The sequence below is a fragment of the Petaurus breviceps genome, unplaced genomic scaffold (assembly GCF_028583685.1).
Source record: "Petaurus breviceps papuanus isolate PSGF00001 unplaced genomic scaffold, PetGlider_PUasm1.0 140, whole genome shotgun sequence".
Lineage (NCBI taxonomy): Eukaryota > Metazoa > Chordata > Mammalia > Diprotodontia > Petauridae > Petaurus > Petaurus breviceps.
This window is the reverse complement of record NW_027185698.1, coordinates 48,542,737-48,561,782: the sequence shown is the minus strand read 5'-3', so window position 1 is coordinate 48,561,782 and position 19,046 is coordinate 48,542,737. Positions and strand designations below refer to the sequence as shown.

General features: G+C 41.3%; 1 protein-coding gene across 1 annotated transcript; it reads right to left on the bottom strand.

Moving 5' to 3' along the window:
• Positions 1–543: 543 nt before the first annotated feature.
• LOC138149108 (retinol dehydrogenase 12-like) lies at positions 544–15,460 on the bottom strand. The gene is made up of 6 exons (XM_069072019.1): positions 14,882–15,460; positions 13,005–13,244; positions 12,649–12,741; positions 5,901–6,089; positions 2,071–2,177; positions 544–1,626 (listed from the first exon to the last, which is right to left on the bottom strand). The coding sequence occupies exons 1-6, from the start codon at positions 15,072–15,074 to the stop codon at positions 1,429–1,431; spliced, it is 1,020 nt and encodes a 339-aa protein (XP_068928120.1). The 5' UTR covers positions 15,075–15,460; the 3' UTR covers positions 544–1,428.
• Positions 15,461–19,046: the final 3,586 nt, after the last annotated feature.

Genomic DNA, 19,046 nt, shown 5'->3' with positions numbered 1-19,046 from the left:
TCCCCAACTCTTCTTTTAGGAAGCGTCACTCACTACCAATCTGCCAGTGACTCTATCACTTGCCAACTATAGTTTTTGTGGCATATTTACTTCACTAGAGGGGTTCCACTGGCATGCTCCTTGGCCTGAGCCAGGAGTCTCCCCCATGGACAGAAAAGGAAAATTCCTCCAACAGGCTCATCCTTCAGGTGGGGGTTTCTCCTGGGTTTTTATTACCAATTATTGCCAGGTAGTCACATTAAACACAAGTAAGGCACTAAATAGAAATCGGATAACAAAAGAAACAAAGTTTCAACTTCCCCAACAGTGTGAGGGCTTAACTTTGGCTCAAGAGCTGGGATTGAAGGGAGAGTCAGGTCTCTGGTGTAAACGCTGGTGGAGAAATCTCTACCTACCCCTCCCTGTGAAAATTCTGGGTGAGCATTCTGGGGAGGCCTTATCCCCTCCCGCCCCAACAAGAGGTTTCTCTGAGGACCAGCCTCCCTCCCCCAGTTTCTTTGTGGTTGCCAAACTGTTATGATCAAGGTAGACTGAGGCACAAAGTTCCAAGCATGATCAATTTATTGACAAAGCAAGAATTTTTCAATAAACAGGGTCTCAGCCTCCTCAGCTAGCTAAGACCCTCAATGAAGGCGACAGTACTCTTTCATAGACAAAAGAAAGAATATCCTAGAAATAGAAAGCAGCAGCCTAGATGGGGAAAATGATGTGATCAGCTACAGAGCCTGTAGCATTATAGGCATGAGGGACAATATTGTTGATTGGAAATTAGGAATGTGGGACTAGCAACAACCCCTCCTTTCCACTTTGATTGATGAAGAGAACCTGCATTCTGTAAGAACAACTGGTAGATAACAGACCAGACATCAGGAAAGGGCTACATCCTGGAAGTGCAGTTGTGGAACAAAGATACAAAGTTTCTTTTAATTAAGGTGATTTAGAGGAAAGCTGAACTCTTAAATTCACTCAGAGGGGAAGACCAAATTTCTGAACTTTTGTACTTATGAAATTGGTTTAAAGACAAAGACAGTGATTTGGATAGTTACATAAAATGTAGCACTGCCCATCACAGAATAAAATCAATTACAAAATAAAATCAATAGATTACAGGATAAAATTGATTTGATTCTCACTAAACAAAATTATAGTATAATATAAATATTATATATATATATATAAACTGATGAAATATTGTGCAATAAAAAAGGATGAAACGGACATAATTTCAGTGAAAACTAGAAAGACCTTTTTGAACTGATGCAGAGTTAAGTGAGCAGAACCAGGAGAACAATGTATACGCCATAATCAAATTATACAGAAAAACTTTGAGAGTCTTCTGATCAGTTTAGTGATAAGCTACAAGGCAAATCAGGTTGCTACAGTGAGAGTGGGAAGAATGGGAGGCAGGGGTCACTGGACTTTGATGAGTCATTCTTTCTTGGTTATTTTCTCTAGGTTGGTCAGTCTGGCTGAAGTGTTCCAGAGGCTGTGGGCCACTTCAGGGTCCCGGGCAGGTTTAGCAGGCAAGGTAAGGTTACATGTGGAGGTAAAATATTTTCCTGAAATGCCATCCAGTTCTTCTGCGAAGCTCAGGTACAGGACTGGAACGGCACCCTGTTCTGGGGTCTTGAGGGACAGCAAAAAGAAAAGAGTCAGAGGTAAGAGTCACACCCAGCTCAAGGGATCCAGGGACACATGGGGGTGAGAGAGAAGATAATTTCTTCTGATCCACAGTAGAAAAAGCACAATGATCTTAGAGTAAGGAGTCCTGAGTATTAGTCTCAGCTCTAACACTACGTTACCCCTTCTTGGAATCTTAGTTTTCCCTTCTCTAAAATAAATACGGATAATAACACATCTATGACAAAGTGTTGCTGTGAGAGAGATGCTTACATGTTATAAAAAAGGAAATTATTATCTAAATAGGAGTTACAATTCTAGGAGTCAAGTACAGAGGCTATACACTGCTCTGGGATCTAAGAGAGAGGGGCAATGCTGGGGGAGGCACAGGAACCCCTGAGGAGGACATGGGAGACATTGAACAGAACACCCCTCCCAGTATCTCCTCACCTTTAAGAAGATGCTCAAGAGGCAGAAGATACTTCGTAACAACCAGTTATGATTCTTCATAATGTCTGTCCTTACAATCCCTGGTTCCACTGAATTTGCTGTCACACCTGAGGTTCATTGGGTGAGACATGGGTCCAGGTGAGAGGGGATGGTTATAAAAAGGCGTGACAATAATGGAGGTTCAGAGCACCCTATCAGACAAAGCCCCAACTCCTTTCCCTTGCATTCAGAACCTTCCATGATTTAGCTCAAACCTACTTTTCAAACTTTTTCTCAGTTTTCCTCCAGCACAAACCCTGCCCTACCTTTTCTCATGTTGTTTCCTATACCCAGAATTCCCTCTCCCCTCATCTCTACCTTTGGGCAGTTTAACAACCATCCTCTAGGGTGACAACCCCTCTGGGAAGTTTTTTTTTTTGTTGTTTTTTATTTTGCTTTTTGGAGGGCAGTTGGGGTTAAATGATTTGCACAAGGTCACACGGCTAACTTTTTTGTGTTAAGTGTCTGAGGCTGGATCCAAACCCAGGTCCTCCTGACTCCAGGGCCGGTGCTCTATTCACTGAGCCACCTAGCAGCCCTCCTCTGGGAAGTTTTTCTTGATCTCTTCCAGCTGAAAGGGTGCCAGGCCTGGAGCTGAGAAGACTCATCATTCTGAGTTCAAATCTGGCCTCAGACACTTCCTAGCTGTGTGACCCTGGGCAAGTCACTTAACCCTGATTGCCTCAGTTTTCTCATGGTAAAAGGAGCTGGAGATAGAATGACAAACCACTCCAGTATCTTTGCCAAGAAAACCCTAAACAGGGTCATGAATAGTCAGACACAACTGAAACAACTAAACAACAAAGGAAACTAAGCTGAATTCATAGCACTCTGGCCTCCTTACACACTTCGGACTTTGCTGGGACTTTTCTGTGTTTGTGTTTTCATAGAACCAGGGAATTTCAGGGGAAGAGGGAAAGATTTATGCACTCCCCTCCCCCATCCATTTGATGTAGTCACAGGTGTTCAGGTTTAAGGTGTCATTAAGGCATCAATATCCTGTTAACTCATTAAGAAGCATGAAAGCCTGTCTGAGTCAGAAAGGAGAAATCCCATTGGATAAGCAGGAAAACTGGTCAAGCCCTTGTTGGCCTTAGTCCTGGAGATGGAAGTTCAGGTGAGCTGAAGTAAGCCAGCCACTCAGGGAGGAAGTTAGTTCTTCACCTTTTTGGATGAGGGAGATGAGGAAGTAATTTTTCTCCCTTTCTACTTTCCCCACCCCACTGATCTTGGGCTTTAGTAGCAGAGCTCCTCTCCCAGGAGGAAACACCTAATCTAGCACCTGGAGAGGCAGATCCAGGGCATGAAAGTCACAATGGATGTGATGCAATCCTAATAAAATTGCCCCCAGACTCTATACATCCACTCACCCCAGACCCAATTCACATATTTGAACAGGTGTGCCCTTTTACTCAACCACAATCACATCAGCCATTTAGCCCAAGGCAGGACCACAACACCTCACTATCCCTCTTGACCAGATGGGATCACAATAGCTAGCCAATCAGCAGCAAGACCAGCATGCTTGACCACCAAACTCTCCCCATTACCTAATTCCTTAACAAATCCCTCCTACCTTTTTAATATTCATAATTTCTGTTGTGTAATCAGTATCATTACACCATAAATTTGCCTGTTTTGTCTTACTAAGTTGCTGGTTCCTCTTGGAACCTAGCCTGCTTCTGAGGGGCAACAATCCTGAATAAATGCCCATCCTTGTGTTAGAGGCGGTCCAACTGAATTTTCTGAGACAATTCCACAACACACCATGAAAGCAGAACAGAGGGAACCAGGCCTTTAGTGATCATTTGTGGACCCTAGTCCATACCTAAGAATCTCCACTACAATATCACCAGGAAGTCCTCCAGTCTTTTCTCAAAGACCCCCTTAAAGATAGGGAGCTCACAAGCTCAGAGGAAGCCCATCCCACTTTTAGGCTGCTCTGATCATTAGGAAGTTTCCTTCATATTGAGCCATAATATGGTTCTCAGAAACTTCTGCGCACTCTGCCTAGTTCTTACCTCTGCACCTCAAACAGGTCTCATCTCTCTTCCTGAAGACAAGTTTTACAAAGGTATGAATTTTATGGGGGCAAGGGCCCCCTTACTACTTACAAGAGCCATGTCACATTTGGCTGAATGAAGGAGGAGTATATAAGGAGGCATTGGATTGTAGGAAGAATGGGCCATGGAGATAGTTTTAGAGAATGAGTAAGATTGCCCTCTCTTTATCTCTGGACCTTCAATCACATCATTACTTATACTTGGAATGGAGTACCCCCTACAGGACCTAAGTATTAAAGGTCATGTCATAAAAAAAAAGTAAGACAAGCAGGTCAAACACCTTTTATGAATGTAACGAGGACAAGCATTTTTAATCAAATAAGAACTAAGATGAATTGCAAAAGATAAAACAGATCATTTAATATGTACAATTGAAGTTTTTTACATGAAAATTAACTAGGATAAAGAAGGAAAGTGGTTGATAAAAAAATCTTCAGGTCAAATATCTCTGATAAGATTCTGATATCTAAGATATATATATATATGTTACTAACATGAAGATGGCAGCTAGGTGTCATAGTGGACAGGTTGACAGAGGCCTGGAGTTGAGAAGACTCATCATTCTGAGTTCAAATCTGCCTTCAGACACTTATTGGCTGTGTGACCCTGAGCAAGTCACTGAACCCTGTTTGCCTCAGTTCCTCATCTGTAAAATGAGCTGGAGAAGAAAAATGGCAAACCACTCTAGTATCTTTGCCAAGAAAACCCCAAATGGGGTCATGAATAGTCAGATACAGCTGAAACAACCAAACAACAATAAATATGAATACAGAGATGAGGACAGTGTTTTTATGATTTCACTAGTAAAAGTAATTTGAGGGTGAGGAAACTTCCATTACCAATGTTTGTTGTTGCCAGTGTGATAGTAACTGTGCTAGTGTTTATTTCTGTTTCCCCAAGCTCAGTATAGGGCCCTTCCACATGGATCAAATGAGGTATTGTGCAAAGCAGTTTGCAAATCTTACATTATTGTTGCCATTATTACTGAAAACTTAATAAGTGTTTCTAGAAATGTCTGTTAAACATATGAAGTAACCATAACTATACCTGTAACTAGGGCAGGGAGAATTGGGCTTTGTACCTAGGTACTGAAATTTTAAAAAGTACAAAAATTTGAGGTATGCATGCCTTCAGCAGCTTAAAAGCTACAATTTTTCCTCTCAAGCAAGTAAATTTGTCTCAATTACTTGTATTATTTTTATATTGTAAATTGCAAAGTCACATTGAGGGTGAATTTTGGCTTACTTGCTCCAGACCCATTTCAGGCTTTCTCAGGTACCAAATAATGGTTCTGAACTTGACAATAGGCATTCTGGGATGTTAGACTATGCCCCTCTTGGACCTCACTTTTTATCCCTGTAATGCATTGATTACATATTGCTATTGTGTTTCATTGTGGTTAATTCTGGAAAAGAGTTAGGGGACATGTTGACGACACAGTGACATAGGCGGACGTGGAAGGCTGTGGCAGGAGAGGAGAACATTGGAAATGGAGGGAATTGTGGGTTAGTACAGGAGTGCAGCAAGGAAAGATGGTGGGAGCTAAGATTGAGAAGGTATCAAAGGGTCATTTAGAGATGAAGTAGATAGGATTATAGGGGAAATGTAAGAGGAAGAAGCCAGGAGAGATGTTGGGACTATAGTTGAGGAGGTGTAGAAGGCTATGAGATGAAGGGGTGGATGGTAGACAAAACTCTAGAGGTCGTATAAAGGTAGGGGCATGGTTACCTGTCCTTTGAAGTCTCCGGGCAAGCTCCTTGGTGAAAAGGATCAACAGAAGCTTGGTGCAGTCATAATGTTGGTTTCCAGAAAGGGGGCTCCCACCCCCTACTAGGTGCTGTTCATCCACAAACCCATACTTATGGCGAAAAGAGGTCACATTCACCACTCGGGCTGAACCTGCCCCCTGTAGGCCCTCTGAAATAAAAGAGGAAGAAGAACTCTCCTTACTTCAGCACTCTGGAGACAGAAAGCAACTTGCTCAGGGTTCCCCAGTCAACGAGTTAATCAGTGGAAGAGCTGAGACTTGAACCCAGATTTCCTGAGGCAAAATTCAACACTCTTCCCACTTTTTACCACTGGCTCTTCACTCAGATACCCTCATCCAAGAAAACCATTAATGCCCCCCACCCACCCACCATCTTCCCTCTGGGTAACAATAGCAGTTTCCTGAATGGAGGTCACATCTCCTTCAGACTGGAGAACCATCTCTGGAAAGAGCACAGAACTTAGACTTAGAGGATTTGGGTTTAAAGGCCAACCCTGATGTTTACCACTATCAGGACAGAGTAAATAGTGGTGGGTCCCCCATGTGCAGGGGGGCTCCACCTGTTGGGAAGGACGCTACCCTTGTGTGTGGCTTGAAGGGAGGCAGGATAGACATCTCTAGCTTCTTTTCCCCCTCCCTCTTCTCCAAGGGAGAGTTTCATTCCTTCCAGGAAGGGAAGCAAGAGGTTGGGACCAGAGGCCACTCTACTATCCTCAGAGAGAGAGAGGGTACTGGGCTAGAATGACATCTATCTGCTCCCTTAAATACTGCTTGTCTGGGGGATATGATTGGGTTCTATCTAAGTTGTGATTATTTTATCATGTTTTTGGTGGGAGGGAGGAGACTCTGAGCTTTATATCCAAGACTTGACCCATTTCCCACCTAATACCAGTTTCACAAGGAACACATGGCAAATAGCAAAGAAACCCATTTATCCAAATCAATAGCAAAACAGAGATCAGAGAAAGTATACACAGGAAGCTATATACCAGACAATACAGAGTAAAGAAGTTTTCCCATTGGGAGTGAAATAACTCAGCTCAACCAAGAGAGAAGGTCTTGGATCTCACCCAAGGGGAAACTCCTCCAGATCTCTAGAGTAGTATGTTGACTATAGGGACATGATGAGCACTGTCCACTCCTTTCATCTTCCCAGAGTTGCTTCCTTCAACCCGAAATGGGATTGATATCTTCTATCTTCTCTCTTGAAGCTAAAAGCCAGGAAGTGACTCAATGCTTGAAGAAGCAAGAAGACCCAAAGCCTGATGAGTCCCCAGAAAGGACTGTCACTTGGAAGGTCCCCAAAAAGGACTCAAAGGGGACAGGAGATCTTCTTAACTTGAACAGAATTGAGCCTTCAGTTTCGTCAATAAGAAGAGAATCCCACACCAGTGGGTTTTGGGACAAGGGTGATACTACCTTTAAATGAAGTTGTTGGAGCTGATGGCCCAAGACATAGCTCCTGGTTTACACAGATGGCAAACAATTTTTTCACTAAATATCTCTCTTTGGGGATTGTTTTGCCCCAGTCAAGGTCTGCTCTGAGAACATGAGCATTTGGTTTATGTCTGGGCCTCATGGAAAATGACCCTCAACTTGCATGCAAGCCTTCAGGCTACTTCAGAGCCCTACCTGGGGGTGGGGGATTTAGACTTTGCTCCTGAGTACTAATATTGAAGTGGGGGTGTCTGACATCATTTACACAGCTTTTGCAGAAACAGATTAACTTAACACATACTTAGCAAGCATAGTTAAACCAGGAAGCTACAGGATACCCCTCTTTCTTCCCTCCAGCCCCCTAGAAAAGTGAACTTTTCTCTGTCTTGCTCTGTCCTGCTCTATCCCTATTCCCACCAACCTAGTAGTCTCCCTGGCAGTTGTCTCCAGATATCTTCAGGCTTCTGCTCATGGGGGCCCATGTCCCATAATCTTTTTTATTGCTTTTAATAAAATGTCTCAAAAATGATTTGAGGGTATGCTTTATGCTGCTTGCTTCAGGGTGCATTTTGTGAAGCTTGCTCCATAAACCAAAATGATTGAATGTGAAATTTAACTAACATAATGTCAAATACAGGACAGGTTTTATGTGATCTGGCAAAAATCATTTAGCAGTCTGTGTCTGAAATGATGAAAATTTAAGATAATATTTGTTCTCCAGAGGTCCCACCTTGGTCAGGGATTTGAACCACATTGCTCACAGTACCCACAAGGAATCCAGGCTTCAGGTCCCCATGTCCTGGTGAGTTGTGTTCATGTATAAGCTGTTCTCCAGGGAATCTAGTCTGTCCTGTTTCTGTGTCTCCTTCCATATCTCCTTATAGCACAATAGTACTCCTCAATTTCAAGTTCTTTGCCACCACAAAAAGAACTGCTATAAATATTTTTGTACAAATAGGTTCCTTCCCCCCTTTCAAAAAAATCTCTTTAGGATAGAGACCTAGTAGTGGTATTGCTGGGTCAAAGGTTTTATAGCCCTTTGGGTATAATCCCAAATTGCACTCCAGAATGGTTGGGTCAGTTCACAACTCCACCCATGGTGCAATTTCCCTATTAGTCAATCAGATTGGTGTGCCATGGTACCTCAGAGTTGTTTTGATGTGCATATGACCGTTGCTCTGCTCTCTGTGCCAACCACTGGCTCCCTGAGCTATCTGTGGCTTCCCAGTCATTTTTTTTCAGTCAATAAAAAGGCACAGAAACTAGAACCTAAAGTCAGAAGTCAAACAATAATTGGCCCTGCTCCCAGATCAATGTTGTTGGTAACATGGGTATGCCTGCCCTTTATTCATGATGACAAAGGAAGGCAGAAATGTGCACTATTTCTTCAACTACAGCTTTCTCTACCTAAACAAATGACAGCTTTCTCTACCTAGATGAATGATTGATAGAGACATTATAGTGTCATGAAAGTCCACTGGATTTGGAGGACTTTGAAATTCTTGGTGGATTCAAAAACACACCAGGTCTTAACTAATTATAACTGAGAATACAGAAAGAACAGATGAATGTGGTTGGGGAGCTATTGTTAGTGAACTTATTGAACCATTCTGGAGAGCAATTTGGAACTATGCCCAAAGGGCTATAAAAAAGTGCATACCCTTTTACCCAGCAATACCACTACTAGGTCTCTAACCTAAAGAGATTTTTTTAAAAGGAGGGAAGGGACCTATTTGCATAAAAATATTTATAGCAGCTCTAATTGTGGTAGCAAAGAATTGGAAATTGAGGGAATGAATAATGGCTGAGCAAGTTGTGGTATATTAATGTTATGGAATACTATTGTGCTATAAGAAATGAGCAGGATGATCTCAGAAAAACCTAGAAAGACTCATATGAACTTAAATGATGCAAAGTGAAATGAGCAGAACCAGGATAATACTGTACACAGTAAGAACAACGTTATATAATAACCTATGAATGACTTAGTTATTCTCAGCATTACAATGATTCAAAACAATTCGAAAGGATAAATGGTGGAAAATGCTATCCACATCCATGGACGAAGTCTAAATGCAGATCAAAGCATACTTTTTACACATTTTTTTTTCACTTTTGTTTGATCTCTTTTTTTTTACAACATGACTAATATGGAAATGTTTTGCAGGATTGTATATGTATAACCTATATCAAATTGCTCACCAGTATCAAAAGTGAAAACAGTGAACTCACCCCCAATTAAGGGGAAATTAAAACAATAATTAGGAACTATTTTGCCCAATTGTATGCCAATAAATCTGAAAATCTAAGTGAAATGGATGAATATTTACAAAAATGTAAATTGCCTAGATTAACAGAAGAGGCAATAAAATATTTAAATAACCCCATTTTAGAAAAAGAAATTGAACATGCCATCATGAACTCCCTAAGAAAAAATCTCCAGGGTCAGATAGGTTTACAAGTAAATTCTGCCAAATATTTTATAGAATAATTAATCCCAATACTATATAAACTATCTGGAAAAATAGGTGAAGAATTAAAAAAATTATATATATATTATCCTTAGCCTTTATGACTGGGCTCTGTTCTTTCTAGGCTTTAGTGCTTTAAAAGGACCAAACCACTCTTTCATGTTAATTTTTCATTATCTGCTCTTGCTTTCACTTCTCATATATGTTTCATTAAAAATCCAAGCTGGTTAATGAGATTAAAAAAAAAATAAGTGAAGAAAGAGTTCTACCAAATTCCTTTTGTGACATTAATATGGTGCTGATGCCTAAACCAGGAAGAGCCAAAATAGAGAAAGAAAATTATAGATCAATTTCCCTAATGAATGCTGATGCCAAAATTTTAAATAAAATACTAGCAAAGACATTACAACAATTTATCACTATGACTAGGTGGGATTTATACCAGGAAGGCAGGGTTGGTTCAATATTAGAAAAACTATTAACATTATTGACCATATCAATAGCAAAACCAAGAGAAATCATATGATTATCTCAATAGATTTGACAAAATACAGCACCCATTCCTATTAAAAACAATAGAGAATATAGGAATAAATGGAAATTTCCTTAAAATGGTAAGTAGTGTCTATCTAAAATCATCAGCAAGCATTATCTGTAATGGGGATAAGCTAGAAACCTTCCTAGTAAGATCAGGGGTGAAACAAAGATACCCATTATCACCACTATTATTCAATAATGTACTAGAAATATTAGCTTTAGCAATAAGAGAAGAAAAAGAAATTGAAGGAATTAAACTAGTCAATAAGGAAACAAAACTATCACTCTTTGTAGATGATATGTTAATACCGTATTTCTCTGATAATAAGACACTGTCTTATTAATTTTTTTGGACAGAAAAACACCAGAGGGCTTATTTTCAGGGGAGGGCTTATTTTAATGAACATTGACAGCAATTTTAATAAACAGGTAAATGTGAACAAAAAAATATACCTTTATTCAATAAGCAAATCACTGGGGAAGAACAGGATGACGCGCTCACTGCTGCAGCTCTGATTGGATGCAGCTCGGAGCGCAGCATGCGTTTCACGGCGGGGGGGGGACAGTGCATACAGAGGGTACTGTAATGTAGCGTGTAGCGCAAGGGATCACCTTCACTACAGTAGCAATCTCAATAGGGCTTATTTTCAGGGGAGGGCTTATTTTAGAGGAATCTTACACAGTAAGGGGAGGGCTTATTTTCAGGATAGGTCTTATTGTCGGGGAAACACGGTATGCTTAGAGAATCCTAGAGAATTAACTAAAAAAACTACATTACTCGGAATAATTAACAACTTCAGTAAAATTGCAGGATATAAAATAAATCCACATAAATCATTAGCATTTCTATACATTACCAACATAGTTCAGCAAGAAGACATAGAAAGAGAAATTCCATTTAAAATAACTGTAAGCAATATAAAATATTTGAGAGTCTACTTGCCAAGACAAACACAGGAACTATATGAACATAATTACAAAACACTTTTCACATGAATAAAGTCAGATATAAACAACTGGAAAAATATAAATTGCTTATGGATAGGCCAAGCTAATATAATAAAAATGACAATTCTACCTAAATTAATTTACTTATTCAGTACCATACCAATCAAACTACCAAAAAATTATTATTTTTTAAAGCAATTGGGGTTAAGTAACTTGCTCAAGGTTACACGGCCAGTTATTTCTGGGTGTGGTGTTGAGTATCTGAGCCCAGATTTGATCCAGGTCATCCCGACACTGGAGCCGGTGCTCTTACTCGCTGAGCCACCTGGCCTCCCCTTAAAAAATTATTTTATAGAACTAGAAAAAGTCATCCCTCCTAAGGTGATTGAAGAACCCAAAGCTCAGTAACTAGAGATAACTGGCAAGACTCCAGATAATACACATCAGGACCAAACCACCAGTTCTTTTCAGAAGTTTGAAAAGTCTGGCCCTGACACAAAGAAGTAAAGCTGGAAAAATAAGGAAGTAAAGCTGAAAAAATAAGTAAACAAAAGAATATACAATTCACAAAGAAAATAAATACACACATATGCACACACACACACACACACACACACACACCAGACAAAGAGAATAACTCCACAACAGCTACAAAGTGACAGTTTCCCTATAAGATCTATTAGAATTCCTGGAAGAAATGAAGAAAGAAGTAAAAACTATATTTTAAATGAAGTGAGGGCCCTAGAGGAAATAACTGTAGAAGCCAGGTATTAAAAAAGGAATGGAAAAGATGGAAAGTATACAGGTGACAAATGGTATGGTAAGAAGACTAGAGAATAAGCCATATTGAAGACTGGTTGAAAGAACAGAGGAACTTAGTCCAGAACTTGGTCCAGAGGACAGAACTAAGAACAAGAGGAGAACATAACAGGAAGACAGATTCCTTTCAATAAAGTATAAAGAAAATCTTTCTAATAATCAGAACTGTCCATAAGTCTCCATAAGGCTTCTTCTTGGTGGTAGTGAGTCTTCTAGTATTGGAGCTTATCAAGTAGAGATTGGATGGGAATTACATGAGAGAAGTTTCTATTTAGGTAATGGTTTGCTAAATAAGTAAATTAGGGATTCTTAAACTTTTTCCTCTCCCTACCTCTTCAGTGCTTCATAGGGTCATGACCCAAAGTTTAAGAAGTGTAGACTTTGAGGTCCCTTCCAACACTGAGACTCTATGGGTTTCTGAAGCACAGCCTTGTTTAGCAAATAAGGATCTGGGAGGAGAGAAGAACATGGAAGAAAGGCACATTTTTTTCCTTACTCAGTAACAGGTTTGTGAGAAGAAAGGGCCCAAGGTAGTTGGTCATGAAAGTCAATTCCAGGCCCTCTGAGGTAAGAGTCTTGTAGGGCAGCCCTGGAAGAAAACAAGGATACAAAGAGGTTACAGGCATCACAGAATCTCCAAGGTGAATAACATATGAGAAGATGAGAAGGATGTGTGTTAGGGAACTTGAATGAAAGTATGAGAAACAGACCAGACCAGGTGGTCCGACAGAACACAAATTTTGAAGTATGACTGCTTAGGAGGGGAAGGGGTTAGGGTAGGTAGTTGTGTTAGGGTTTGGGAAAATTTTCTATTGTGGGCAATCTCTTGACTTGGGATATGGGGGAATGTACCTGAGGCCCCCGCATTGTTGACTAGCAGGTGGATATTGGGTTCCTCTTGAAGAAGCTTCTGGGAAAAGCTCTGGATGGAGGCCATAGAGCTAAGGTCCAGCTCTCGAAGCAACAACTCTTTGCTCCCAGTGGCTTTCTGAATGTCCTCCAGTGCCTTTTGCCCTTGAGGCAGTCTCCGGCAGGCAAGGACCACACGAGCCCCACGGCGGGCCAGCTCATAGCACACAGACTTCCCTATCCCTGGGTCACAGAAGACAAGGTTGGGATTAGAAGTTTGGAGGTGGGGAAGGATGGGAGGGGAGGAAGCTAGAACTGACTTGCTGGTTTTTCCCTTATCTCAAATTTAACAATACAACAACAATTGGGCACCTATAATATGCAAAGCCCTATGCTGGGCACTGGAAGAGAGATAAAATTTAAATGAGGGCTAGTTCCTGCTTTAGTTTACAATCTAATAGTGAGAGCTGAGATGGTGATAAGAGAGATCCTCACTGCTATCCCTACCACTTCCTGGACGGGTAAAATAGTTTAGGGCTTCTTGCGTCTTCTCTCTCTTACCTGATTTATTCTTCAAAACAATCTTTCTTATCATGTTCCCACTGCCAAAAATTTTCAGTGTCCCTCCCATTACCTCCTGGGTAGAATTCCTTGGCCTGGAATTCAAGGCCCTCTAAAATTTAGCACTACTCTATTTTTCCAGTTTTATTTCACGTAATTTCTCTGTGTACTCTATGGTCCAGCAAAACAGGGTGCCTCTTTGCCCCTGTCATAAACAATAATAAAAATAGCAACCTGACTTTAAGGTTAGCAAAGCCCTTTACAAATATTATCTCATTCAATCCTCACAACAACTCTGGGAGGTAGGAGCTATTATTATCCTCTTTTTGAAGTTGACTGAAGTAGACAGATGTTCAGTGACCCACACAGGGCCACAGTGATAGAAAGTGTCAGAGGCTAGATTTGAACTCAGGTCTTCTGGACTCTAGGTCCAACACTGTGTACTATGGTACTACCTAGTTGTAATATACATCCTGTTCTCTCCTGTGTTTTAAGCCTTTGCTCACATTGTTCCTTATTTGTGGAATAACCTGCTTCCCTTGCCCTCTTATTGAATTTATACTCACTTTAAAAGTTCAACTTAAATACTACCTATTCAATAAAGTCTTCTCTGGTCTTCCCTGTTTTATCTCAAATACCAGTTTATTCTGCATCTCTCTAAAGAATATATGTATATGTATGTATGTATACATGAATGTATGCCTGTACAGACATGTGTGTCAGCTAGGTGGCATAGTGGATAAAGCATCTTGCTGAGAGGAAGACTCATTTTCCTGAGGTCAGATCTGGCCTCAGACCCTTATTGTATGGCCCTGAGCTAGTCACTTAACTCTTTTTGCCTCAGTTTATCAGCTGTCAAATGAGCTGGAAAAAAAACAGCAAACCATTCCAGTATCTGTACTGAGAAAACCCCAAATGGGGTCACCAAGAATCAGACATGACTGAAATGACTGAACAACAACTTCTGCATATAGTGGATAATTAATAAATGATTGCTTTAATGGGTAAACCTATGAATGAGGGAAGGGAAAGATGGAGACTCTAGACTGGGTTACAGGAAGTGATGAAGGGAAGATGAAGGTCTTAGTTGGGGGCAGCAGTGGGAAAGATAGGGACTCTGGAAGTAGGGGAAATGGGGACTTTTATACAGATGGAAGGATGGAAGGAATGGAAACTCTAGGAAGGAAGAGAGATGGGTGGTTCTGAATGTATGATGGGCAGGGGCAGGGTGCAGTGGGAAGGAATGAGAACATTGTCTAGAAGAGCAATGGGGAGCTGGGGAGGGGAAGGAATGAGAGGAACAGAGAAGAAGTTCTCACCTGAGTTGGCTCCAGTTACCACAGCAGTCTTTCCAGTTAAGTCCACAGGGCAATTCTTGATAGTCCATATATCTGACCCCTTTCCCTTCTGTCTCAATAGCACAATCATGAGGAGGAAGAGAAAAGGGAGGACATAAGAAATATAATTGCCTGGACTCCAGAACTCCATGTCCAGTAATGCCAACAGCTCCATGAAATTAGATAGAGACCTAACCCTTTTAAGAGCTGAGATGAGACACACCAGGTCACCCCAGTGTCCAACGTTCTTCTTTCTGAAGTAAAAAAAACAAACTCAACTTCCCTTATTTGGAGGGGGAGGAGTCTGTGGTCTGGCAAAAGAATAGAGTACCTAGGACTTTGACCAAACAAAATCTGAAATGAATTGCTCAAGCTCAACTGAAGATGGATTTATAATTCCTGCCCTAGCCCTTTATTACCCTCCTAGCTGGCAGAAAGATGTAGATGGTAGAAAGAGGCATGGAATGCAAGAATGAGCCTGGTCAGTCATTTCCTTCCTCTGGGCCTCATTTTCCTGATGTGCATGAAGCAGGATATGTGCAGGGTGCTAGACTAAGCCAGGCCTAATGTCACACAGAGACAATATCACCATCCCCCACACAATTTACAGGCTCATCTCCTTGTAACTTTACAGTGAGAAATTACCAAAATGACTTTTTTTATTCTCCCACTCCAGTTGAGCCCCATGGGCTGGCTTTATCTTCAGTCTTGAGCCTCCTAACTCAAAGGAAGAAGACAAAATCAATGCAAATGACTGTATGATTTAACAGCAGAAGGAGGCAGCACAGACAGACAGACATTAAAGCAGCATTGAGCAGAAGGGTGGCAGCCAGGGGCACATTACTCTTCCCTACCTGCTCCCCTCTCGGTTGGTCTGAGGTGGTACAGAAGAAATGAATGGTTAAGGGATTTTCTACTATACTGCTGTCTATATACACTTTCTCTTAGGCTATTGCCAATCCCTGTCCCTCCCTCTAACAGTAACCCACTTCTTTCTTCCTGTCATGCTTTGGCTTCTATCTATTGCTGGTGCATCCTGCCCTAGACTGGAGCCTTCCTAAAGGTTCAGCTCCCTAACAGACAGAGAACCCTGAAGGTAAGAACAGCTTCCTCTTTACACTGGGGGCTCTGTGAGGGTTGGGCTCTCTTTTCCCACAGTATACTGTGGCTAAAGGTCTCTCTTCAGACAAGGGATATGCATAGTGCATGCATAGTGTGAGACCAGCACATTGACTAATTCGGATTTTTATACGAGATGTGTGTGTGTAACCTGCAGCTCTGTTTGTCTTCGTCTCTCTGAATTGTTTCTGTAGTAATGCTTGCCAGCAAGACTGAGTGATTTTGGTATAGGAGAGGGCAATCACCTCTCATTCCCTCCAGTGGAGACCACAGTGGATTTTCATTTGTAAGAGGTGTAAGTTTCCTCGTGGGAAAAAGGAGGATGAGATCCATAAGTTGAAGATCCGGTCAAGGCTCCTCTTCATTTGATTTCCCTCAGATTTGAACTTTCTGGGTGTCATGAGGGCAAGGGGAATAGTGACTGGTAACATATTGGGAAATGTAGAGACAACTCCTGCCAACACTGTGGGCAAAGTCCTGCTCCTGAGAGTGAGACTACTAGTGTCCTCAGGAAAGAAGATTAAAAAAAGAAAAAGAGGGAGTAGAAACAGGACTTCCATGGGGCTCTGGCTCCCACCTGCTCCAATTCATGTAAAGTGACTCTGAACAAACTTTGGAGCAACAGAACCCTCAAAATGACACAGAGAAGCTAACCTCCTGCTGAGGACAGCCAGGCAGGCCAGCAGGAAGTGGCCAGTGCAGTGCTCTGGGAACCAACCCTAGCCCCACGCAAGGCAGAGGGCTTAGCCTCAGGGCAGGCCTGACCAGACCTGGCTGGAGGGACTTGAGATCACCAGCAGCTGTGTTGGTTTCCAGAATTATAAACCCATAGATTCTAAGGTCAGTGCAGTGTGGACTTTGGTATCTAGTAGTTTGGGAATGTGGTTGGCCTTTACCCTCGGGAAGAGAAGCAGCTGAGGCATGAGGGCTGTGCAGCCTCTGCCAAGTGGCAGCTTCAGCTCCTGGCCTGCAGAATGTAGAGGGACCAAGTAACCAGTCTGAGGGGTAATTTCTCTTGCTTTAATCTGCTTGGATCTGGATTTCGGTCCAGGGTGGAGGTCCTGTGTTGTATGACCAGCTTGCCAGAGCGTGTGGAGGCTTCAGAGAGGGCACCCAACTAATACATTTGGCAGCTGAGAAAACCCTAGTGTTTGGGATGAAGCTCCCCGTCTGGTGGCAGAGTCCTACTGTGGCAAAAAGCCGAAAAGTCAAGTAATTGAGTGGCAACATGAGCAGGAAAAGGAAGCAAAGCAAACAGAGCAACCCAACTTTACACTCCTATTTTGGGGACAAAAAGGATCAAAGCATGGAACAGGAGGAAGACAGTGAAGTCAGAACTCCTGCACCAAAAGCTTCCAAGAAAAATACGAGCTGGGTATAGGCCATAAAGGACCTTAAGAAGGATTTTGAAAACCAAATAAGAGAAGTGGAAGAAAAATTGGGAAGAGAAATGAGAACGATGCAAGAAAATTATGAAATGAGAGTCAACAAACTGACTGAAGAATTTAACACCTTAAAAAATAGACTAACTCAAATGGCAAAAGAGGCTCAAAAAGGCAATGAGGAGAAGAATGCCTTAAAAAGCCAAATTTGCCAGATGGAAAAAGAATCTCAAAAGCTCACTGAAGAGAATCATTCCTTCAGAATTAGATTAGAGCAAATGGAAGCTAGTGACTTTATGAGAAATCAAGATACTATTAAACAGATCCAAACAAATGGAAAAATAGAAGGCAATGTGAAATATCTCATTGGGAAAACCACTGACCTGGAAAATAGATACAGGAGAGATAATTTAAAAATTATTGGACTACCTGAAAGCCATGATCAATAAAAGAACCTAGAAATCATCCTTCAAGAAATTTTCAAGGAAAACTGCCCTGATATTTTAGAACCAGAGGGCAAAAGAGAGGTTGAAAGAATCCACTGATCACCTCCTGAAAAAGATCTCAAAAAAAAACAAACTCCTAGGAATATTATAGCCAGGTTCTGGAATTCCCAGATCAAGGAGAAAATATTACAAGCAGCCAGGAAGAAACAATTTGGATACTGTGGAAACACAATCAGGATGACACAGGATGTGTCAGCTTCTACACTGAGGGATTGAAGGGCTTGGAATATGATATCCTGGAGGGCAAAGGAGCTGGGATTAAAACGAAGAATCACCTACCCTGAAAAACTGAGTATCATGTTTCAGGGGAAAATATGGTTATTCAGTGGAATAGAGGACTTTCAAGCATTCTTGATGAAAAAGTCAGAGTTGAATAGAAAATTTGACATTCAGATACAAGAAGCAAGAGAAGCATGAGAAGGTGAACAGGGAAAAGAAATCATAAGGAACTTATCAAAGTTGAACTATTTACATCCCTACATGGAAAAATGATAATTGTAACTTATGAAACTTTTCTCAATATGAGAATAGTTGAAGGGAATAGAAATATAGAAATGTGTGTGTGTGTATGCACACACACACACACAAACACATACATATATATGTCTATATAGGAAGGTATATGGGCATATGAATACATATGTGAATGTGTGTATATATATGTACAGGTATACATAGATAGAGGGCACAGGACAAATTTAATAGGAAGGGATAATACTTAAAAGGTGAAATTAAGAGGTGAGAGAGGAATATAATGAGAGGAGATGGGGAGAGACAGAATGGGGTAAACTATCTTATATAGAACAAGCAAGGGAAACTGGTCACAATGGAGGGGAAGAACAGGAAGGCAAAAGGAAATGGGTTAACCTTATTCTCATTGAATTTGGCTTAGGGAAGGAATGACATACACACTAAATAGGGTATCTCACCCTACAGGAGAGTAGGGGGGAAGGGGATGAGAGGGAGGATGATGGAAGGGAGGGCAGGCTGGGAGGGGGAGGGAAGTTGGAAACACCCACTTTTGAAAAGGGACAGGATCAAAGTAGAGAATAGAACAAGTGGGAGGTGGGATAGGAGGGAGGGAAATATAGTCAGTCTTTTACAATATATCCACTATGGAAATGTTTTGCATAGCTACAC

Excerpts from the sequence above, each read along its gene's own strand:
- LOC138149108 (XM_069072019.1), bottom strand. The coding sequence starts at position 15,074 with ATGGAGCTGTTGGCATTACTGGACATGGAGTTCTGGAGTCCAGGCAAT. Across the intron at positions 2,178-5,900 it reads CCGGAGACTTCAAAGGACAG|GTGTGACAGCAAATTCAGTG; the intron begins GTAACCATGCCC and ends AATGAACCTCAG. Across the intron at positions 1,627-2,070 it reads TCTTGAGCATCTTCTTAAAG|ACCCCAGAACAGGGTGCCGT; the intron begins GTGAGGAGATAC and ends CTGTCCCTCAAG.